This window comes from Nelusetta ayraudi, unplaced genomic scaffold (assembly GCF_046127955.1).
Source record: "Nelusetta ayraudi isolate G7.1 ecotype Tasmania unplaced genomic scaffold, CSIRO-AGI_Nayr_v1 ptg000022l, whole genome shotgun sequence".
Lineage (NCBI taxonomy): Eukaryota > Metazoa > Chordata > Actinopteri > Tetraodontiformes > Monacanthidae > Nelusetta > Nelusetta ayraudi.
The window spans coordinates 1,001,116-1,024,000 of record NW_027466072.1 but is presented as its reverse complement, the minus strand read 5'-3'; the positions used below and the strand labels follow the sequence as shown (position 1 = coordinate 1,024,000).

The window sequence follows — 22,885 nt, the reverse complement described above, 5'->3', positions numbered from 1 at the left end:
TTTTTCACATTTCAGAAATGCACATTGAGCTGCTGTTCCTCACCACTTGTTGTAGAGGCATGGGCTGAGGGGCCATGGGCGCGGGACCCCACTGTGTGGTGGACATGGTCTTGTTCTGCCAGTTGTGGCCTCCTGTCAGCTTCTTCTCTCCAGGCTGGCTCCAGTGCATCTCCGGCCTGAGGGAGGAACACAGACAGCAACCCAGCTCAGCCACGGCAAGGTAAATCCGGCTGCGTTTCCATTGTAATTTTTCCGCAAAATAGATGCAACTATGTTCCTAGAATGCTATGTTGACAGGTTAGGACACTTACTTTTTACCTGGAGTCCCACCAAACTGCAGATCTGTGGAGGGACACAACCGCAGACAGAGATCAGCTGAGATGAAGTCCATCAGAAGTGAAACGGTGAACGGTTTCTCATTAACTTGAGTCTGATGTCTGATCCTTTCATCTCTTTTCATACTAATGTGTCAAGTCTAAATTTGCTACGAAAGGAAACCCAAAGTTCTGGAAATGCAAGAGATGTTTGAAGAGGATGAGGTTATGTCGTGTAATCGACTTTTAAAATTTTCAACCAGAGAAACCACAAGGATAAAACGTGTGGAAGTGAAATCCTCTTGATGTAACAAAAAGAATTCTAAATGCACGCCGTGTTTGGTCTGCATAATTTCCACTCAAGTCATCAGTTAACTCAGATTAAAGTTCCATCAGCAAAATCCTACGTGTGGGTGTTTTTTTTTCTTTTCTTTTTCATTTATTTCTGAAGAGGATTTAGAAATAATGCGCAAATGTTGAGACACTGACTGCCCACGAGGTTGGCCAGCGAGGAGTCCAGGTCATTGGCTAGCAGCTTCCCTCCAGGGTGGATGGCCATTTGAGGAGGAGGAAGAGGAGGCGCGGTGTGCGTGGGCATTGTAGGCTTCAACAGCTCGCCTAGAGCATCGAAACCTGCAACACACAACAGACAAACTCGTGCTTGTGAAAGAAAAATAACATTGTAAAAAGTTTAGAGAGCAAAGGAGGGGCAGTCGAGGAGGGAAGACAGCGAGAGAGCTGGGAAGGACTTGATTTCGTCGCATGGTTGCATTGCATAGTGAGATAGAAAGTTGTTGAAAAGTCATCAACAGTAGCTGCGTTTCCATTACAGCCTTTCGCAAAATAAAAGCAAAAAGCCAAAGTACAACTGCGATTTGCAGGTGTTTGCAGGTGTTTGCATTGAATGGTGTGAAGTACATAAGCCATAATTCTCGGGAAAAAACTCATCCCGCAAGACCCCACATTGAGGATGGAGGTACAACACATTTTGCGTTTTCACTGGTCAGTGAAGTGGTCACGTGACCCCGTACGTCACGTCCGCTGACGTGTAAATAAGAAAAAAGTCTTTCCATGACACTTTTGTATGACACCTCTATATGGATACGTCTGAAAAACCACCTCATGAGAGCATCAAACCCTTTCAGCCATGTTTGAGAGGCTTTTCTCATCACCAGTGTTTTATTGCCATATTTAGGTTTTGCACAATTCTAGGTGTCATGGAAACGCAGCTACTGAGAGGTTGAGAGGGCAGAACGAACGCCTGGCTTGGGAATTGCTGGGAGAGATATCAGTGCCCTTTGTAATGTCACAACATGCCCATTCCTTGGGGGCTCACCAGACAGGCCGTATATTGATAAATATTGGTGAATGTCTTTTCCAAGTGAAATCACTGTGAAACATGGGACCAAAAACGGTACAGCTAAAATTAGTCTCACTCTGATTGGACAATCAATTTAGATGTGCTATATGTGTAAGCTGGAGCTTGGAGTTAGTTAGTCCACTTCAAGGCAGCAGATACATTTTTTTTTTAAAAATCTATTTAATGTGTTAACATTTTGTTGATGCCACTTAAAGCTGAAAGGGATTTTTTTTTCCAAGTCAAGGAGATACAAAATCCAGCCTGTTGCAGATCGTGTTGACAAGGAGTTGCTATTTGAATTAAACACTCTTATTTACGCCCGAAAACAGATGACACTGAACAGAGACAACCCACCTTCAAACATCTTCTGGCGTATTTGCTGACAATGGTAAATCTAATTACAGCCAACTCGACCTCCAGCCTCATTTTCAAAAGCCTCTACTCACATTTGAACCACTTTAATGAAGCACAGCTGGAAGCTTTTTGATGCAAGAACATTGCTGAGCTGTACATACTTAATACGAAGCCATATCTCACCACCGGCTTTGCCGTTAATTGAATTGCTGCCCTATTTTCAAGAATTTATCTACTTGCATTTTCCAGTCAAAAGACGAACTACCCATTCCTGAAAACGGACAATAAAACAGACAGCGCTCTCCCAGCAACAAGCGTGGAATTCCTGACTCGGCAGCTTGCTGCTCTTGTTCCAGGTGATTGATTTATCTGCTGGTAGCTGTCATGTTTACACTCAGAACTCTGCATGAACAACTTCTCACGCCAGCGCTCATTCAGCTAGTGGCTGACGATGTGTATGTGATGGTGTATAAGTGTGTGCAAATGGTGGAAGAAGAAAAACAACGCAGGATTAAAAGTGAAAATGAATGCATCTACTACTCATGCATGGGTGGAGATTCAGAACCTGCATTCAGAAATACTTATGTTGCACCTCATACTGACTCATACTGCCAATACACGAAAGCTGATATATTACAAATTGGCTCCCAACACTGTTGGGACTGTTGCCTCACAGCAAGCAGGTCGAAAGCAGGTTGAACTGCAAGGCCTGAGGCTTCCTTGTATGGAGTTGATGTTCTCTTGTGCATGAGGGGGTTCTCTCCAAGTTCTCCCACAGTCTAAACCAGGCATGGGCAAACTATGGCCCAGGTGCCACATACGGCCCACTGAGCTTTTTAATCTGCCCCGCCAAATTTTAAAAATATAAACATTGGCTTTTACGTTTGAACACAGAGGGCAGTAAGCATGCCAAGCCAGTAGGCGGCGACACAGGTCGATGATCTGGCTGACAGAGAATGGCCGCTGCATTCTGGGTTGTCACCATGGATGTATTTAAGGAACTGGATCCCAGACTGGCAATATGGCTGCGCAATGATTTTATCCAGTGGCCACTTGAGGTACTGCAGTGACAAAAATCCCATGGGCCCAAAAAGCATTTTTCCCATCAACCGCAATACAAAAATAAAGGACGACTGCGACCTGAAACGCTGTTCATAGCAAATCTTTCTATTGTAGATTTTTCACTTATGGATCTTTAAGCCATTTAAAAAAATGATCAAGGCCAGAAAATCATTTCTCGTTCTGATTGGCTGCGTCCTGACGTGGCTGCAAGTGACGTACTCCAGGATCGCTCTGATTGGCCGAATTGATCATGTGAGTTACAGAGGCATGTGACACTACTGCGCATGCAACTCCATTGAAATGAATGGGAGCCATCTTGGATTCTGAGGGCCTGGTCGTCACCAACGCAACGACAGCTAACAGACGTACTTTAACTTGCCATGCAAAACTGTATAAAAAAATTAAACAGATTAAAAATAAATAAACAAACATTTAAGCAAATACGTCTGCTTTAGGTTGTCTAAAATGCCACTGGGTGCAAAACACGAGAATATCTTTGTGTTTAATCCTTAAAGTTTGGTGGTGTAAGACAGCAGCTCTGGATGGCAGAACCACTGTGACCCATTAAACACAGTAAGTCAGTGTTTTTAGGCCAACTGTAGTCAGTGGCAAGTGGACTAAAAGGTCTATCACTATTATTCATCTGGCTGAGATTGATTTGTGAAAAACACAGGTGGCAGACTTGCAAGACGCTGGTGTAAAGATACACTGATTCTGCAAAACAAAGCAAAAAGTAAGAGAAAGGCAGCTGGTGGCAGCGGAAAAGGAGGGAGGAATAATATTTAGTTAGGAAGCCATTGCGAGGCCTGACAGCGGTGCTGACACAAGCGCTTCAGAAAACCCTTTTCCTGCGAGCTTAGCAGATGAGAAAAAGAGGGAGGAGGAAAGTCACGCACGGAAAGAAAAGAAACACAAAGAACTTTAAAACGAGACACGGCGAGAACAGGTGGAGAAAAGGGAAATGAAGAAACCGAACCAAACAGGAAAAAATAAACAGGGTTTTCTTCCCACACTTTCCTCATTTTCCAGCCTCTGTCGTCAGGGGGGATAAAACCATTACGGCGACGTGGGCGATTTTCTGTGTCTTTGACCACCGTGTCAGCATAAAGACCGACAGAGGAAAGAAAATGAAAACAAGAAAGAATCACCGAGTGCCGAGTAGATTACACACGCCACCACCAGTGCAGGGATAGAGTGAAGGAGGAAACTGGGAGAAAGGAGGGGAGGAGACAGAGGTGATGAAGCGAGCACTGAGAGAGCCGTATTGAACTGGTGTGATAATGCTATCAGTGCTAGGAGGTGTTTCCACAGAGGATTTGGCACTCAACAGATTTCAGGATCAAAGGGAGGGAAGGAAGTGAGAGTTGAAATCCTGTAAACAGAGGGAGAAACACGCCGCTTACTGGTAAAAATGAGAGGAAATTCAAAGGGATGGATTCATCTGAAGACGAGGAAATTCAAAAAGTGCCTCGGTTTGTCGGTTGGAAGTGTTGAAGATACTCAGTAACAAAACGGCCAAACATCTTGTTTAGCCATAAGAATAGTAGGAAATAAAAAATATCAGCTGTATCCCAACACAGCGAGAGGAAGATTTTTAATTGCCATTAAAATGAATGGAAGATTAGATACAAATTTACCGCATTATGGGTCCTTAATCTCAGACAGAGGATTAAAGTAAACTGCTTTTCAGACGATGGATTTCCTACAGTTTGTAGAGGCTTGCTGTTGAGGATATTTTTATGCTTTACTTTGATGAAAAAGACTTTGGGGCTGATTTTCTTCCAGCTCATTTGACAGAGCAAAATCATTTCCGCCGTAGACTTGCAGTTGAGAAATTGGGACCGCGTGCAACTTGCTCAATTAAAATAAAACAATTAGGCTTTCCGTATGGTAAATCTGTATCTCTGAGCTCCTACTGAATTAACATTAGGACCAAAGGAGGATGTTCATCGTAAATTTCCACCCATTGCCTCATTAAACTTCTTTTAAGACTGAAGCTGCAACAAAAACAGTTTTTCATGAGGAGACCTCATTTTTTAATTTTTTTTTTTTTAAATAAAATGAATGAGCAATTCAGCTGAAACCCATTCAGGGTCGATAACTCCTGCAAATCTCCAAAAGGAAGCATATTTAGCCCTCTGTTCATAGCCTCCTCAAAAAAACTGATGCTTTGTCGGACCTTCAACATGTTTGAAAGGGGATGAAAACAAGAACATGCGAGGCAGTCAGTCAAGAGACGGGGAAAAAAAGCAGCATCGGTGCTCTTTGTGACATCAAAAGGGGACTAAGACTTGTACGACTGCCTGACTTAGCGCAGACTTTGTGAAAGATGGTCAGAGTGGAAGCATAAAAGGACTGAACTGAAGATCAAAACAACAACAAATCTGATCCCTGCAGCGCCAGAGGAGCAGCCGCATTCCTCCACATGCATTAAAAACAGCAAGATACCAGTTAAGGGTGGACACAGCATTGTGATAAAAAAGAATGCAGACTTTGGTAGCGCAGACAGAGGGAGAGAAAACAGGACTTTGAATCTTAAAGAGGGAGGGAGGAGGGGGAGGAGGAGGAGGAAGAGGAGGAGGAGGAGAGCAGATGGAAAGGAGTTGCCTGGGTGATTCTTGCCTTGTGAAGAGTGATGCAGAGACGATGAGGCAAATACAGACAGAGAGATGAGAAAGAGGAGGGAGGGGAGGTGGTGGGGGTGGGGGGGTGGGGGTGGGGGAGGGCGTGAGGGGATGTGCGCAAAGGTGTGAACGACAACAAACAGAGCAGACGAGCAGAGAGGAGACAGATGGGAGGCAGAGGAATGACAGACGAGCAGACACAGACGAGGGCCGAGGAGGCCGAGGACACGCGTGCACGCACGGCAGCGTGCAGGGAGCGCATACAGTAGCAGGGGAGGCGCACGTGTGATACAGTAGCCGAGGTGCACGCACGCACGCACGCACGCACACACACACACACACACACACACACACACACACACACACACACACACACACACACACACACACACACACACACACACACACACACACACACACACACACACACACACACCAGGAAGAGATTTGGCTGCCAGTTTGACGGCCCAGATGGTGAATTGCTCCTTGTAGTGGCAATTTGGACACAGGCACTAAAGTGAAGTCAGGTCTGTCCAAAGACAGAGACAGACGCGCACGCACACACACACACACACACACACTCACACACACTCACACACACTCACACACACTCACACACACTCACACTCACACACACTCACACACTTCTCACCAGCAAAATGGATGGACTGGGGTTGGATCAGAACAGAGCAAAGCAGAAAGTGCGCAAGTGTGAAAATTAAACCGCACTGTGGAGCACTTGGGCACTTAAGAGAACAAAATAATTGGTTCCATCACTTAGACATTGTGAAAGGAAATGTTACATCCGCAAAACCCATTTTGTTACCCCTGCCAGTGCATTCAGTAATGTTGAGCTTTCAGAAATATTTCTTTGCTGGTGCAACGCTGTTTGACAAGGCGCTGTGGCGGCCGCTGACTGATGGGCCCGGTGTGAATTAAGCCCTACTGTAATGAGGGGGAATAGGTAGGACATGGATAGCAAGATAAGATAAGATAAGATAAACCTTTATTCGTCCCACGACGGGGAAATTTAGGTGGCAGGTTTCTTATTTCTGCTCAAAAAAAAAAAAAATACCACACTGGGTGAAATAAAAGCGATATTTCTAAAATTTCGAAAACGTACAATTGCGATTTGCAGGTGTTTCCATTGAATGGTGTGAAGCGCATAAGCCGTAATTCTCCTAAAATCTCGTCCTGCGAGACCACGGCTTTACAAAGCCCTTCTCCCTCATTTCCCTTCCTAATCCCTGGCATAAATCTGCATTTTCCATCTTGTTTGCTGTCAATAATGCTTGTTAGATTTTTCTCTTTGATTACTCGTAAAAAAAAAAAAAAATTCCGTCTCCTCCTCCGTCCAAACAAAACGCAGCATTTTCACTAGTCAGTGAACTGGTCACATGACCCCGTACGTCACATCCACTGACATTTAAATGCAAAAAAAAAAAAAAGACACATTTGCAATTTACCTCTTGAGCGTCAAAAACCTCTAGCCACATTGAAGAGGTTTTTCCAAGTGTAGCTGTTTCCAAGACCATTTTTTTTTTGTTGTTGCTATGTTTAATTTTTGCACAATTCTAGGGGTCATGGCAACGCAGCTGCTGACGGACGCTGATGTCTTAAGCTTCCAGAACTTCCACAAAGAGGCTTCATGAGACGTAGACAACCATCTCAGGCTTGTTAAATTACCTCGAGATAAAAAGGGCCGACATCACAAGTTCTTTTGAGCCCTTGCACTTGAGGCTGGCACCTCTTTCTGAACTCCTTTCCACCATTTGATGAAAACGATCTTTCGATGACCCCTGCGGGGAGTCGCTCTTATCCGCTGCTGCCTCTTTCAGGGGCCGTGGAAAAGCTAGCAGTGCCTTAAAATTCCTGCTTTTCAGAAGCATCTTGGGACCCAGAGGGGTTAAGAGGCACTGAGATTGCAAGGAGGGGTTGCCAAAAGGTTTAAAGAAAGTTTGTCTGTAAAATTCAAAGTCAAAGCCTCACACGCACTTGGAAGCAAAGCTACGTTATGTTAAAAACATCTCACAGTGCAAAACAGCTCGGGCTTGATTTTCAAAGAAATCTGCCTCTCCGGTTTCAACTGTCTGCGAAACAATCATTAAAGAAGAAGAAATGAAACTATGTGAACAAGCCTAAGTGAAGTGTTTACCTGTCAACATTATTTACCTACGAGTGTCTCCGACTAAAGAAGATGGATCAAGATACACCTGAGCCACCTGGTATATTTTCATTTTCTTCAGCCATCTCGGTTGCTGCAGAATGAAGCTGCAGTTCAAATGTCTCCTGGCCACTGAGTGGCAGAGTGATGCTCGAGCATCCACCGCAGGCAGGATTACGAGCAACTCTGCCATTAAAACCCATTCATATAATACGAAATGACACTCTAGCATCTGTCCACTTAAGCGCGACCATTATGCCAAAGCACCAACTCTGAATGGATCGTTCCAAGATTCATTTCAGCGACAAAGTCAAGCGAAGGGTTAACTGAGATTAATTAAAGGTGTACATTCATGATATACTGTGAGAAGGAGTTAGCATCACTATGTAACAGTTACGAATTACTGCAGAAGTGCATTGCTGCCACCCTAGAAAAAAAAATAATTCTCACAATATAAAGTGATAATATTCACGTTACTTTGTGAAAGATTCACATGAAAATGATCACGTAAAAATGTGATAGTTTCACATTTATAACGTGATACTGGGCCCCTTTTTTTTTTTTTTTTTTTTTTTTCCTAGGGTGGCAGCAATGCCTTGCCGTAAATCACAGATCGAGCTGTTAGGGGAAAAAAGCCCAAAGGAAGGAAGTGAGGAAGGTGCAAGCCGTAGCAGCAGCTATTGTTGTTTGGTTAGTTCAGTGCTTGTGCCGACAACAAAGCCAGAAAGGGATTTTTTTATGTTTTAATAATCAGATGCTGTCTGGACAGTCAGACAGAATGGGCTTTACCGGCTGCAGGTTGAGAACCATTAGTTGATGTGGTCTTATTTCCAAACACAGCATCAAAATCTACGCCCATGGCTGCGGCGGGCTGCTGCTGCTGTTGCTGCTGCTGCTGCTGCTGCTGCTGCTGCTGCTGCTGCAGAGGCTGGCTCTCCATTCCTGAGGGGTGCAGTTCAACAAGAGCGGTTAACACCCCGTGTGGATGTTCCAGGCAAGTGAAGAGCTCTATCTGACACAGCATTCTGGTAAATACACGAATCAGATTGGGATTAGCCTGGATTGGCATGAGAGGGTTTTTTGCTTTAATAAGGATTCCGGCGCCTCCCGATGCATTAATCCCATTAGATTAGGAACATGGATGTTACAGTCTCTAGCACGCTGCCTTTGTCGTTGCTCAGTAACTTGGGATTTCTGTGGGGAACGCCAGGCTTCCAGGGAAGAGCTACGCCTGCTCACCAGGAAACCCACTGATGCACCTTTTTTTTTTAGGGGGGATTTATCCTCATCCCTGCTGGGGAAGGCTGGAGTTTTATGGGGAGGGTGTCGCTGTTGGTACATACATCGTGGTAAAGGACAACAGGCGCTATACTATTCATGAAGACGACTAAAAATCCTGATTTCTACCTTTGTGGTACAGTGAACCTACGTTCTTTTTTCCATTTCTGCTGCACACATCTTCCATTCTTTCTCGAGGACAAATATCCAGTGACTTATTGAAATGCTGACTCCATATCCCAGCTAAGAAGAGGCTCTGGCAAAAAAAGTCTGGCCAAAATCTTGTTTCCAGTTTAATCTGCCGTCATAAAGCCTGCGTAAAGCCTTCTCTCTGACGGTTCCTCCAAAATCCATCTTTATGTTATATTTAGAAAGCAGATAAAGTTAAGCTGGAGGGGGGAAGCTGCACTTTGGTGCGTCTGGTCTTTCCGCAGCAACTGGTGTGCGGGGCCGAACTGGACACACATGTAGCAATAAAAATCAAATCTTATCAATTGACACATCACAAAAAACAATGGTTTTACCCTCCAGCATTATTTTTCTTTATTTCTGCAATATAATATATTACTCACAAATGGAACATTCACCAAATTGTTTGAATTTACTCGACATAACCGTCTTTGAAGGTTACTAACTGGACAGTTTATTCGGCAAGTGAAGTCGTTTCACAAAACTCCTCTCACAGCCAGTCTTGCCAGAACTAAAGTCAAAACATTTTTCTAAATTTTTGCCCCTTTATTTCAATGTAAAACTCCATACAGTTGTGATAAAATTGCCCCCTACTGCAGCCTCCCCGCCAACGGCCTGATTCCGGCACTTCTTTGTGGTCTTGCAATGTGGATTTTTAAGGGACTCGTGCAACAGTCAGAAGCTAATTGGTGAAGCCGTGTTAAAACCAGCTGAAAAGATTTTAGATTGAAGATGAGAAGGACGGTTTAGTGAGATTTCGGACTCGCAACCTCACTGATCCTGCTTGCTAAGCTGGGCTTTATGATGACTAAACAGAACAAAAAGAGTCATAATGACGATGATGAATGTGACTGGAGAGACGGCGAGTGGTGTGCAGCGCTTCATGCGCATCCCTGCTGCCCTTGTACAGATAGAGTGCATGTATGAATGCAGGTGTGCGAGCTCTGTACCTCCCCAGGCACTGTTGGCGGTGGAGATTGAAGGAGTGCTCTGCACAGCGGGGATGAAGGCCGGCTGGAGATCAAACAGGTCACTGTTCAGATTGGGCACGCTGGGGAGCAAAAAGGGGGGAGGGAGGGGGGGGTGGAAGAGTGGTAGAGAAGGGGAGAGCGGTGGAAAAAAACAAAACACAGGGGGGGGGGGGGGGGGGCAGATGAGCGGGAGCATTAATAGTTAATACGGCTCATGGAAACAGCTAAATTCAGCCTGAGATAAAGAAGAGTTGTCCCTCTCTGAAGGGCTGTGAAAACCTCCGCCGGGCAGTAAAGCAGTGGGAGGTCGTAAATCGACGGTGCGCGCACCTTGACAAGATATTCCTGCGCCGCTTCTCAACAATAAATACAATCAGTCGGCGGCTCTGCTACGGCTCGAGCGCCGTCAAACAACCCGTTGCCTTGTTGAGCAAATTAACGGTGAAATTAAGGAGCGTTCAAAGGAATTTAAAAGACTCGAGCGTTTCAAACACATTTGCCGTCAGTGCAGCAATGAAAAAAAAAAAAAGCACATCTGACTTTAATCTTTGGCATTTTTTTTTTTTTTATGTAACTTTATAGACAATACAAGTCGTGGCGTATTCGCCTTATTAGGGACTCAAATACCATGAATAGTCAATTACAGTTTGCTGGGCGTGACATTTCTGTGCTGCACCATGGACTCATTTCTGATCCCAAGCTCATCAATATTAGCCTGTGCTGTTTATTCCATTTATGCAGCCCCATGGCTGTAGAAAAAAACACTGAGCATTCTACTGCACACTGCTCGACATGGATCTTTGTGTAAAACCAGTCAGTTTGGTCACAGCCATCAACAAAATAATCAGAATTGGGACATTGTCCTACTTTGGGGAGTCTGTTTGCTATTGTGCGGTCTGCACGGAGAGAGGCTTCAGGAAGAAAAGGCTTTTGGCTTTGCTTTGAACAGCTGCCATTGCAAAACAACAGCGTTTGACACAACTCAGTGAAAAAAAAAGATTTAAAAAAATAGCAGTCAAAGGTTTGGACAAATACTTCAGATTTCATGGGTTTTCATTCATTTTCACCACTATTTACATTGCAGATTGTCGCTCAAGGCATCACAACTCTGAATGAACACATGTGGAATATGTATTAAAGAAAAAAGTTTTATATTTTAGATGATCTAGAATGGCCACCCTTCATAGAAAATATGAAGTATTTAGGTTTTTAACTTTTCTTTTCTTTTGCCACATTAACCCTCATATCTTGGTCATATATTTGATGTCTTCAGTGTGTATCTACAGTGTAGAAAGTAGTCAAGATAAAGAAGAAACAGGTGGGTGTGTCCAACCGAACTTTTGACTGCTAGTGTAACCATTCAAGCTTTGGGGTGAAGAGCGACTTTTCCCGTGTGTGTACCTGTTGGTAGACAGCGAAGAGGTGAACAACTCTGGGGTCTGTGTGATGTGGTTGTTGTTGGCGCTGCCTATCGAGTGGCTGCTCGGGGAGGCCGAGGGAGGAGTTTGCATGCCCATCTCCTTCAGACGCTGGTCCTGAAAGGCGGGAGAACACCAGAAGGAGGAGGGGATCAGGATCAGGAAGGCAAAAGTTCAACAGCTGCTTCAACAGTGGCGTCCGAGTCAGCGTTGAAACCTGCAGCGGGATCGGGCCAGGTCCTCCTACAACTGAGCTGCCAGGAGTGGGGTCCCTGCTGAGGATTGTTTCAATCAAAATGAAATTAGAAAACTGGTTCTAGTGCCACTGGGAGCCAGATGCGACTGTACCAGTAAATAGCAACACAGAGATGTGGATGGATGCCACTGACTGAAGCACAACTCTCAAATCCATCTGGATAACACAGCAAAACTGGAATTTACTGGGTCACCTTCACCCCTGAGATCAACCGTGCAGTGCAACACACAGTGGGGGGGTCGGGGGGGGGTTTGGACACTTTAGACATTTGAGATGTACTGTATCGCGCTAAGAAAGTTTATTATAGTGGAACATGAACCCTCGTACTGCACCTGCAATGTTTCAGCAAGATGACTCTGTCCCTTTGCACCACATCCAGAAGACGAGAGCCGCAACAATCTAGTTTGCTTATTTTGAATCTGGAAAATTTCAGTGACAACAATTTGGATTAAGCTAAATTTTAAGGGTGTCCAAAAACATTTTTCAACTACTGTATGTTGCTGGTTTGAAAAAGACAAAAAGTTAATTTAATCATTGGATGTATTTAAAGACTCAACTTCTGGATCATCTCTTTTCACTCTGAACCAGGTGACCTTTGTTTGTTTGTTTGTTTGTTTAACTGTCACCTTGCCTGCAGTGGACTCATGTAATCTGGTAAATGACTTCACTCAATTTTACTGCTTGATTGATTTCCAGTATTATTGCCACTCTATTGCTCATCTCTCAGCTGTTCATTCCAAGTGCCAATGTTCTCCTCTGGGCCCCATTACTCCTGCCGCTACCACATCCTAACATCTCCCCAGAGATCACGCCAGGTGTGTGCAACATGTAGAAGGAAGGAAAGAAAGAAGGAAAGAAAGAAGGAAAGGAAGACTGACAACGTGAAGCATTTGGCTGACAAGGAATGCAATAACCTGTACAACACGACACACAACAAACACGTCACGGTCTAAGATGGATCGCTGTAGCCGGAACAGGAGCGCCTCCTCCTCTCGCAGTGTCTGTTTGATTTGCACATTAGCGTTCATTTACACAACCTCTCCCACCTTTAAAGGAATTTGGACTTTGAGCCGGTTAATAAACAGAACCTCCCTCCACCAGGCCGGGTTTGGCAGGTCCCTCCTCATTCGTATTCCGCCAGCGTAGCCGGGAACAAATGGGAACTGCTGTTATTATTTGGTCCGAGGCCCCAGCTGGACGGTAGCTGAGTGTGTAAGTGTTTGGGTTATGATGTGCTGGGCCATATGGACACCAGAGTGTGCAGACAGCTGGGCTGGAGCTGTTTGGACGACCCGCTGCCCATCCCGCCTCCCTCAATTTGCTTCTTCCTGCGTGATGGCCTCGCTCCCTCCATCATCCCTCCCTCCCACCCGCCCACTAAAAACCCACCCAGAGGTAATCAGTGGACCTTGGCACGAGCAGGGCAGGCAAGGGCACCAAGTGAACAAAAGCTACGTTTCTATGGCAGTTTTTCCGGAAAATAAAAGCAATATATTTGTGAAATTTCGACAAAGTGCAATTGCGATTTGTAGGTGTTTCCATTGAATGGTGTGAAGCACGTAAAGCGTCATTCTGGTATAATCTCGTCCCACGAGACCCCACTGTGAGGAGGACGGAGGTACAAAACAGTTTGCCATAAATCAGCATTTCCATGTTGTTTGCTGTCCAGAATGGTTGTTATATTTTTCTCTTTGATTACATGTAAAAAAAAAAATTCCGTCTCCTCCTCCGTCCAATCATAACGCGCCATTTCCACTGGTCAGTGAACTGGTCACGTGACCCCGTATGTCACGTCCGCTGACGTGGAAATGTGAAAAATGTCTTTCCATGACACTTGCGATACACTTCTGTATGGACACAACTGAAAAAAAGTTTTTCAAGTTCAGCTGTTTCCATCACCAGTTGCCATATTTAGGTTTTGCACAATTCATGGAAACGCAGCTACAGTGCTAAAGTCCAAAGTAGGGCGCGCAATGACAGACGTTTTCTCAAATAAAAAGTTTAATAGCAACAAAAAAATGGACAGGTATGAACTCCAACTCAGCACACACAGCCAACGCATTTCGCACTTGACCTGTGTGTTTGCCAGCTCTCCACCGAGACTCTTGGCCCTTCATCCTCAACTGGAGCTGAGAAAAGTTGCCGGGCCAATCTCTAAGTAGTCCTGGGCAACAATAAAGTCTGATTTAAAACGGCAGCGCCGCCTGACGTCCTCGTCGTTTAAACGAGGCAGCTTTGCGTCTGCACTTTGTGCCATCTGTCAGGGCTCGAGTGTTGCATGGTGTTTTATGTGTCCCCTCGGCCATGCCGTGCAGTTCTGCTGGGGTGTGTGTTGGATTCGGGGCAAAAGAGCTGTCTTCTTCGTCTCAGATTCCTTGACGGCGCACAAACGAAAGCTTGGAAGCCACTGCGGCCTCTCTCTCTCCATCTCTCCCGCACTGCTTCCTGCCTCTTTTTTATATTTTATTTTATTTTACGTGAAAGCTTAGCTGCGCACATTTTTATAAGCCGTGGCAAAAAAATGTCTGGGTGTGTGTCTGCAGTATTTTGTTGCTCCAAGTCTCCAGTGGCGTTAAATCAAGGCAGAGCTCAAAAAGCATGTTCCAAATTATCAATTATGCGTCATGTTCTGAGCCTAGTGTTGCGAATCCCTGAAAACGAATACACGAAATCTATTAGCATCCAGCGTTGCTAATGTTGTAGTGGAGATTGGTCTTGGTCTCCAGACCACTTCTTAAGGGTCTCGGTTTCGTCTCGGACTCGGAGGCAATTTTCCTGGGTCTTGTCTCGGTGACGGACTGGGGATTTATGATCCAGACCAGTCAAGACTGTCAACACTGTAATAACACGATAATAACACGATAATAACAGAAAATAATCCAGCTGCTGCTGTTTTACGCTCTGTTTGTGACACCCAGAAATCCTGCTTATAGAATCAAGACTTCTGGTTGGCAGCAGCTGAGGTCGCCTCCACTTCAGGAGGTTCAGCAGGAGGAGAGAGGGCAGCGCTAACGAGGAGACCTGCTGGTGTTTCCCCTTAGCGACAGCACTTGGAATGACCTGATGATTCAGAGGCGACTTACCAAAAAGAATCTCCTTACCTTGAGAGCCTGCAGCCTGGCCTGCTCCTCCTCCAGCGCCTGCTGCTTCTCCTTCTCATCCATGCGACTGAAGGACATCCCAGTGGAGGAGAGAGAGGAGACGGCGCTGGACAGAGTGGATGCCCTGCGCGACGCAAAAACACATTCAAGCATCTCTTATTTTGACTCTTAAGGTCCTTCTACACCAGGAGCGAATTTGCTTTCATATTTCCACGGAGCAAAAAAGCAGCTGTTGTTTCCTCGCTCTTGTGTCATATTTTGCGGAGACCAAAGGCGAAAGGCTCTGACCAATCAGAATGATGTTGGCATGTCAATGATGTTGCATCAAAACTCTCCTGACTGCATCAGTCCTGGTCCACGTTTATTCATCAGAACTATGGTTCTGGTTTATCATCTGGCCTGTGTCTCAATTCAGGGTCTGCATCCTTCGAAGGCTGCATTTGAAAGGTAGTTGCGTCATAGCACTGCGCAAAGGCTCGTCCCAATTCCCAAAAGTCCAAAGGACGCTCAAAATGCGCCCTCGAAAATGCGCCCTACTTTTAGCCGATTCCAAGGCTGCACCGCTGCTATCCTCCTTCTGTATCCCAGGATGCTTTGCGTGATGCTGCAAAGCATCATGGGACCCTGGGAAGTCAGCTGAAATTCCAGGAAATACACAGAAGGCTAGACCGTCCCGTGTGGTTACTGGGGAGGCGGGGTTTGGGTTGGTCCTTCTTGGCCGGGTCCTTGGGAGAACGCTTCCTTCAAAGCATGCAGACCCTGAATTGAGACACAGCCCTCTCCCTCTGCAAACATGGAGCCAGTTGACGCAGCTGTCCTTCAAACTGTCCCATGGACATTCTAAAGTAGTGGCCAAATTTCACTGGGTCAAATTTGAGCTCCTGGATGGTGGTGTTGAACTCAGCCATCTCCTCTCTCAAGAGCTTTTTTTAATTCAACCTTTTCTTTTTTTATTCAACCATCACCAGGACATCATCACTTGAGGATGTGGTCGACTCCATTGTTTCTCCTTCGGCGTGAAAGCAAATTTTCCATCGCATTTTCGCGCCATTTAATTCCCATCGCTTGGCCTGTTGCCCGGTGTGCAAGGACACGATTTTAGGGGACAGTGTTGCCAGCTGAAATGTCGAGGCGTCTACCTGGTGTCTGCGCTGAGCTCCTTGGTTTTCTTGCCCTCCAGGGAAGCCAGGTGCTGCTCCAGAGCCTCCAGGAGGCTGCTTGGGGCCTTGCAAAACAAGAAAGTGTTAGAGAGGAAGCAGAGGTGAGGGGAAAAAGTAGAACCACTTTCACTCTCTTTTTTTTTTTTTTTTTTTTTTTTTACTTCTAAATATTAAAGAGAACGACTTTCCCCTCACATACACACACAAAAAAAATCACAGCACCCATAGTCAGTGGGTCTCACAGGAAGGTAACGGTGCATCAGGCTCTAAAAATAGTCATGGCAACATGCAGCAAACTTGCACACTGTTAACAGCAGACTCAAAGGAGGAGGGGGAGAACAAAAGAGGGAGGCTGAATAAACAGAAAAGGAGCGATGGGAAAGGTTGAAGGGTTGCAACACTTCTCCTCACCTCGTGGGCAGACGGAATAATTTCAGCTTTTCCTTTAATTTATTTATCTCAGCTATGTTTCGCCTTGTCGTTTTCCCTCATCTTCCGCCGTCTCTGCACACTGAGGTCATGTTCTAGTCCAAACAAATATGTTCGGCGAAAGCACATGTTTGACAGCTTCCTATAATTACCACTCCAAAAATGAGCGCAGGCCAGGAATCTTCTGGATGCAACGCGCCGTGAAGCAAAGGCAGGGTTAAATTTTTAAGCACGCGGCTTCTGCAGGCCGAGCCGGCGAGCAGGTTGCCGGGGGAATTCTCGCTACGCTACTACAGAAAAGCTGCAGAGTCGAGCTGAGCACCAATTGTTGGCTTTGCTGCTCGTTAGGCACCTCATTAATGCTGGAAGGGGGGCAGGGGGGAACACATCATTGGGAAAGACAGAAAGGGAGAAGAGAGAGAAGCTGCTCTGCGCTGTGATCACGCTGTCTCAGCCTACGACTTAACACGTAGGCGAAGAGAGAGAGAAAACACTGAAAGAGTTGAGCCTTTTTTTTTTTTTTTTTTTTTTAGCTGAGGGGAGAAAAATTCTTCCAGCGAGAAAATATGTCCTGCCAGTGTGCGTCTGCCCTGCAGAGTGGCTTCTCGCAGGCGTGCAGGCAAACACAGGGAGACACATCAGCGCAGGGTTTTTGGCTTCTCGGGGAACTTTTACAGCTGACGAGACAGCAAACCTCTTGCCAACGTTGGGCAGTTATGTTATAAAAAAAAAAAAACACCAGCCCAACAGCAAAGCTGCGACTCCAGCAAGAAGGAGACATCATCTTTAACCGTCAGACAGCCTGAGCGGCGAGAAAGGGGGGGATCTCGCGTGTGCCGAGTCAATTCAAACTCTGACTCACACTCCTCTGCCAAAGCACCTTCTCACGTTGTGACCGGGGGGCCTTTCACTTCACAGAGGCCAACACCTCGCCTCTCTAGTCTGGCGGCGCTTGGACGAGCTGAGGGAAGCACGAGCGAGAGACAGAAGAGAATCCCTCCATTCTCTCCTCCGGCGTTTTCCCTTTCATTATTTATTCATTCATTACGGTGATCAAACGGGAAGCGCTCAGGTTATCCGGCGTTAAGGCACCTGTCGCGCGCATGCCGATGCGGCGATGATGTTGTGCATGACAAATAAGAAATAAACAACATCTGAGGAGGAGGGTGGAACTGGAATGAGCGAGCCGACACCCGGCACACGGATTCTCTCATGCAGATGAAGGCGGAGGGGCGGAGGGGCGAGGCCTCATTTTCTATTCATGAGGTTTCATGGCCCTTTGCTTGTCAAGCCAGGGCTGCCTGCGCGCGTGTGCGTGCATGTGTGTGTGTGGGTCTGTGTGTGTATGTGTGTGTGTGAGAGAGAGAGCGAGAGAAAGAGAAAGAGAGACAAGCGCTACACCTCAGGCCAACACACACACACACACACACACACACACACACACACACACACACACACACACACACACACACACACACACACACACACACACACACACACACACCGCAGTCAAATTGCCTCCGAGAGAAAGACGGCTGTGAGGTGATGAGGGTGGGCGCCGCCTTTACAGCAATGAGCATAAGTGATGTTGGGTGGAGGGAGGAGGGGGGGGGGGGTGGTGTGAGGGGAGGGGGATGCAGTGCAGTAACGTAAACCCACCACCTACAATGTATGATCCTTTAGTTTTCTGCGACAGCCCGGAGGAAAAGAGAGAGTGCGTGTTTAACAACAGCAGGAGTCGTGTGTGTGTGTGTGTGTGTGTGTGTGTGTGTGTGTGTGTGTGTGTGTGTGTGTGTGTGCACTTGTTCCGACTTCAGCAGCAGCCACATGGTAAATCCACACACACACTGTGAGTGAACTTCACCCAGCACGCTCGTTGTGTTTATTGACTGCGTATTCACACCAATAACGTCACGCAATATACGATAACTTGTGTGTTAGGATGAGCCTGGCGTAATCTATCATTCATAAACTCTGAATGCACAAAATAAATCAAGGAAGCTACACTTTAGGACATCATTTAGATAAATATATTTAAAAAAAAACAGGTGTTTGGAAAACACTGTGGTTCAAACTGCTGCTGATCCTTCAGGCTGCACCCACTTCCACTTCCTCGTCATGCTGCCTATTCGTGTTGGATTTAGATTTATTTTACTAACGAAGGTCTGCCATTATTGTTCACGGTCACAGACAGGGGCCGAAGTTGAAACAGGCCGCATCACACCTCGGTCTGGAGCTGAATGCATAGAACGACGCGGCTTTAAGAGTGTGAGACAAAGCAGGAAATCAATCAAACCAGAGGGAAGCCGCCTGCAGTCAGATGGGGTTAGAGGAGGCAGTTGTTCGAAACCAAAATGAGAAGGTCGTGGTTGAAAAGGACAGAATGAGAAGAGAAGCTGGCATAGGGGGCGAACATGGGTTTATTCTGGGGTGAAAAAAAGAAGAAAAGAAGGTGTAAGGAAGCAGAGAGAAGGCAATAAAGCCACACAAAGGAGGAGAGAAGCTCCGGGTGAGAGGAAAGTGAAGCGAGAAGATGGGTGGCAGTCTGGAGAAGAAAGAAGAGGACGTGGAAGGTGAGATGTACACTGACCTGTGAGAGATCTGGGATGTCACCCTGATCTATTCCAACTTGCTGTGGTCAAAAACAAACAAAACAAAAACAAAAACAAAAAAATAAGAATAAGAAAAATAAGAAAAATAAAGAAGAGGTGGGATCAAATGGAAAAATGAGAAAAAAAACAGGGGAATCATTACTTCATGCAGTGGCAAAGTCAACAGAAACAACAGAAACAAACAAGCAAAAGTATCAGACATGTCGATTGCCAGAGCAATCTGCACAGTGGGTGACATGATGAGTGGACAATGATAAGTATGTGTGACCAATGAGGGCGAGCGGCCGTGATGCGTGACTGGTGTGCGGAGACGTCACGGTGACACAACACAACCTCCAACTCTGACAGATGACAAAGACCATTGCAGGGACAGGAACAGGAACATTTTTGAAACGACCGTCATCACCGTAACCTTAGTTTGCCTCGTCTGGACGCTACAGTGGATATTACATTTGTTAGGTGAAGCAGATTTGGAATGAATTCTCTTTTAAGACGGTTTACTCATAATGTTTCACTATCACACAGCGTTGCGCCGTGTCGCAAAAAGCCACCGTTTGCATTGATACTTTGTGGCCGATCATCAAAATAAAAGCGTGTGTAGCCAATACACAGCAGCCGTTTGACCTATGACCTGTGTGTTTACCATGTTTCAAACCACACCAAAGTTGTTTTGTCTAATTGATGCAGTGTTTTTCAACCACTGTGCCTCAGTACACTAGTGTACCGTGAGATAATGTCAGGTACGCTGTGAAAAATTACCCAGTTTTCATTTAATTGGTCTAAAAAAAAAATAATAACTTTCCATTGTGAAGTGACTGTGCTTTGAAATTTATGTGAGCCTGTTTTCCTCCTTCAATTCCTCCCAGAATGAATCAGCTCTCTGTGCATCTAAACAGGCCCAGGTTCCACACTGACTGAGCGTAAATAAATTACGAGACTACATTGTCATTATTCAGCTAAAAAAGCCGTGCCATTTTCTAATATTTTTGATTAGTGGTGAGTCATGGGATTTTTTTTTTCAAGATAAAAAAAATGTGCCGTGGCTCAAAAAAGGTTGAAAAACACTGATTATTAAAGGTTCAGGTCATTGTGAATCTGCCTGAAAATGTTTCTGAGAAATGTTCTGTGGTGGCACCAGAATGCAGTGCTGAGAAACAATGCATTCAGACATTATGTCAGACACAAAATGTCTGACATAAAATGTGGCTCTTCAGTGGTCAGAAGAAGTGGTATCAGTTCATGGAAGTCCAGATTCAGTACTGGTCTACGCTGCTGGCAGACCGGCAACACTGTGCCAAGAAGGGAACATTGTTATAAAAATGGCTCAGAGATTATTAATCCATTTGTTTTATTCGGCATAAGAAGCAATTTTTAACATTTTTAATTTTCATCAATAAATGCTGTTCCTCCAAAGTATAACCTATTAGAGGAAAAACTGCTGGAAGTTACTACGCTTTAAAATAAACTGTCTCTCCTAAATCAAATATAATGTTGCATAAGACTGAGTTTGGAAACCTAATTGCATGGGGCTCTCCACAAGTGCAGCACATACACAGGTTCTACCCGAAAACTTAGAATATCAAGTAAAAGTTGGTTTATTTTGGCAATCTAACATAAAAGGTGAAAGCAACAAATGTTATTGAGCCATTACACGCAAATTGACATCTCAAGTAGTTCCTTGTTGTAACTTTGCTGATGAAGATTTTCAGCTTATTAAAACCACAAACCCACAAACTCAGAAAATTATTATAAAATTTTAGTTTTTTTTTTAAGCTGCAAGACCTGATCAGCAAAACCCAAAGAAATAAAAACTTGAAATATATTGATTTGCATATTATTCCTTTATATAATATGTCAAATTCACCTTTTAAGTTGAACTGCAGAAATACTACAACCTTTTCAGGATATTCTAATGTTCTGGGTAGCACCTGTATATTACAGCTGCTGATTCTCACCGTTTCAGAGTCTGCTGAGATAAAGGAGGAAGAGAAAAGCATAGGGCTGAAATCCCCCCCCCAAAAAAAATGTATGATCTGTGGGCACTGTGCGACGGAGAGCCACTGAGTATCCATCTTAGTCAGGACGGGAGGGAGGAGAGCGAGAAGAGAGAGGATTAGATGGACGAGTGTGGAGAACAGAGGGAGAGGGACCTAACAGACCGGCTAACCACATCCTTCATCTTAAGGTTATTTTAGGTCAGTGTGTGTGTGTGTGTGTGTGTGTGTGTGTGTGTGTGCAAAATGTCTTGAAAGCAAAGGCAGTAAATGCAAGGAGAATACTGGGCTCTGCACAAACTGTGAAAGCACATATGTGCTGCTGTGGAGCGTCAAAGGAACACACTGTACATGTGTGAGCTGAACTCTAGGGATCATGTGCACAGCTTTGAAAAACGCGCACAAGGAAAATGTCAATTTGCCAAAAGGTACAAATCAGCAGGGAAGCCGGGAGAATATATGATCTGGTTCCTGCTGTGTGTGTGTGTGTGTGTGTGTGTGTGTGTGTGTGTGTGTGTGTGTGTGTGTGTGGAGGTGTGCTGGTGTTGCGCAGCCTCACTGTGTTTCAGAATATACCTCGGCCACTTTGAGGAACTCGGACAGCTTCGTCATCCTGTAAAGAAATTTCTTGTAGATATCCAAGGCATCTTTGCATTGGTTCTTCTTCATGTCAAAGTATTTCTCTGCAGAGACAGAAGGAAGGCTTGTTATTTACATGTAGTGTATTTACATCGGGCTGACAAATGGTACATTTTTTTTTTTTAATCAAGATTATTGTCCAACTTTCCAGAATTCACTGCAATTAAATGCATCTTTAAAATTCATTCTTTTTGCTTTTTACGTCTACATTTATGTAAAGCAATTCATAGCAGAGTGTCTCACTGGGAAAGAAATGAACCCAAAGAAAGGATTTCAAAACAAGAGTCGGGAGGCTGTTGAGAACATTTTTCTTTTTAAATATAAACACAAAGAACCGCAGGGAAGAAGGAAAACGGCATTTCTGTCCTAGGCTGAATCAAGCAGCATCTGTTCCAAAAAACCAAAAGCAAGCAACAAAAGTTAAAAATGTGCACTTGCAGCAGCTTACTAGGACTGTGTATGTCTGTGTATCACTGGCACGTCAACAAGTCCCCGGCCAGTGTTTGGCTTCCCGGGGGGTTCCAGTGAAGTGTTTGTGTGAGCTGCGGCCGCGAGTGGCGGCTGGCGGGCCGCCTGCTGAGGACCACGAGCGTAGGTGGCTGCTTAAACCATCGGCGCGGCGTGAATTGGAAAAAAAACAAAAAAACAAACACAGCTAGTGGTAGCTGCGTTTGCACGACAGTTTTTCGCAAAATAAAAGTGATGTTTCAAGTACAATTGCGATTTGCAGGAAAAGTCTTTCCATGACACTGTTGCGATATTCCTCTGTATGGATACGTCTGGGAAAACCACCTCACGAGAGCGTTCAAACCTCTAAGCCATATTGGAGAGGTTTTTCCCAAGTTGAGCCGTTTCCATCACCAGGTTTTATTGCCATATTTAGGTTCAGTGCCATTCTAGGGCTGATGGAAACGCATCGAGAGTCGAAACACAGCGCGGCGGCTTGAGGCCTCGACTACG

General features: G+C 45.2%; 1 protein-coding gene across 3 annotated transcripts in view; it reads right to left on the bottom strand.

Annotated features, from left to right (window-relative positions):
• Positions 1-22,885, bottom strand: part of LOC142889337 (phosphatidylinositol-binding clathrin assembly protein) — a 64,762-nt gene that overhangs the window by 9,853 nt on the left and 32,024 nt on the right. For 2 of the 3 annotated variants that reach the window (XM_076028002.1, XM_076028003.1), the window contains exons 7-16: positions 21,863-21,969; positions 19,271-19,312; positions 16,231-16,316; positions 15,092-15,215; positions 11,718-11,851; positions 10,296-10,396; positions 8,668-8,820; positions 804-947; positions 312-342; positions 44-176 (exon numbers count right to left, since the gene is read on the bottom strand). In XM_076028002.1, coding sequence (XP_075884117.1) covers positions 44-176; positions 312-342; positions 804-947; positions 8,668-8,820; positions 10,296-10,396; positions 11,718-11,851; positions 15,092-15,215; positions 16,231-16,316; positions 19,271-19,312; positions 21,863-21,969 — 1,055 coding nt within the window. The remainder of the gene's footprint in view (positions 1-43; positions 177-311; positions 343-803; positions 948-8,667; positions 8,821-10,295; positions 10,397-11,717; positions 11,852-15,091; positions 15,216-16,230; positions 16,317-19,270; positions 19,313-21,862; positions 21,970-22,885) is intronic. The other variant, XM_076028004.1, reaches the window with a different exon arrangement.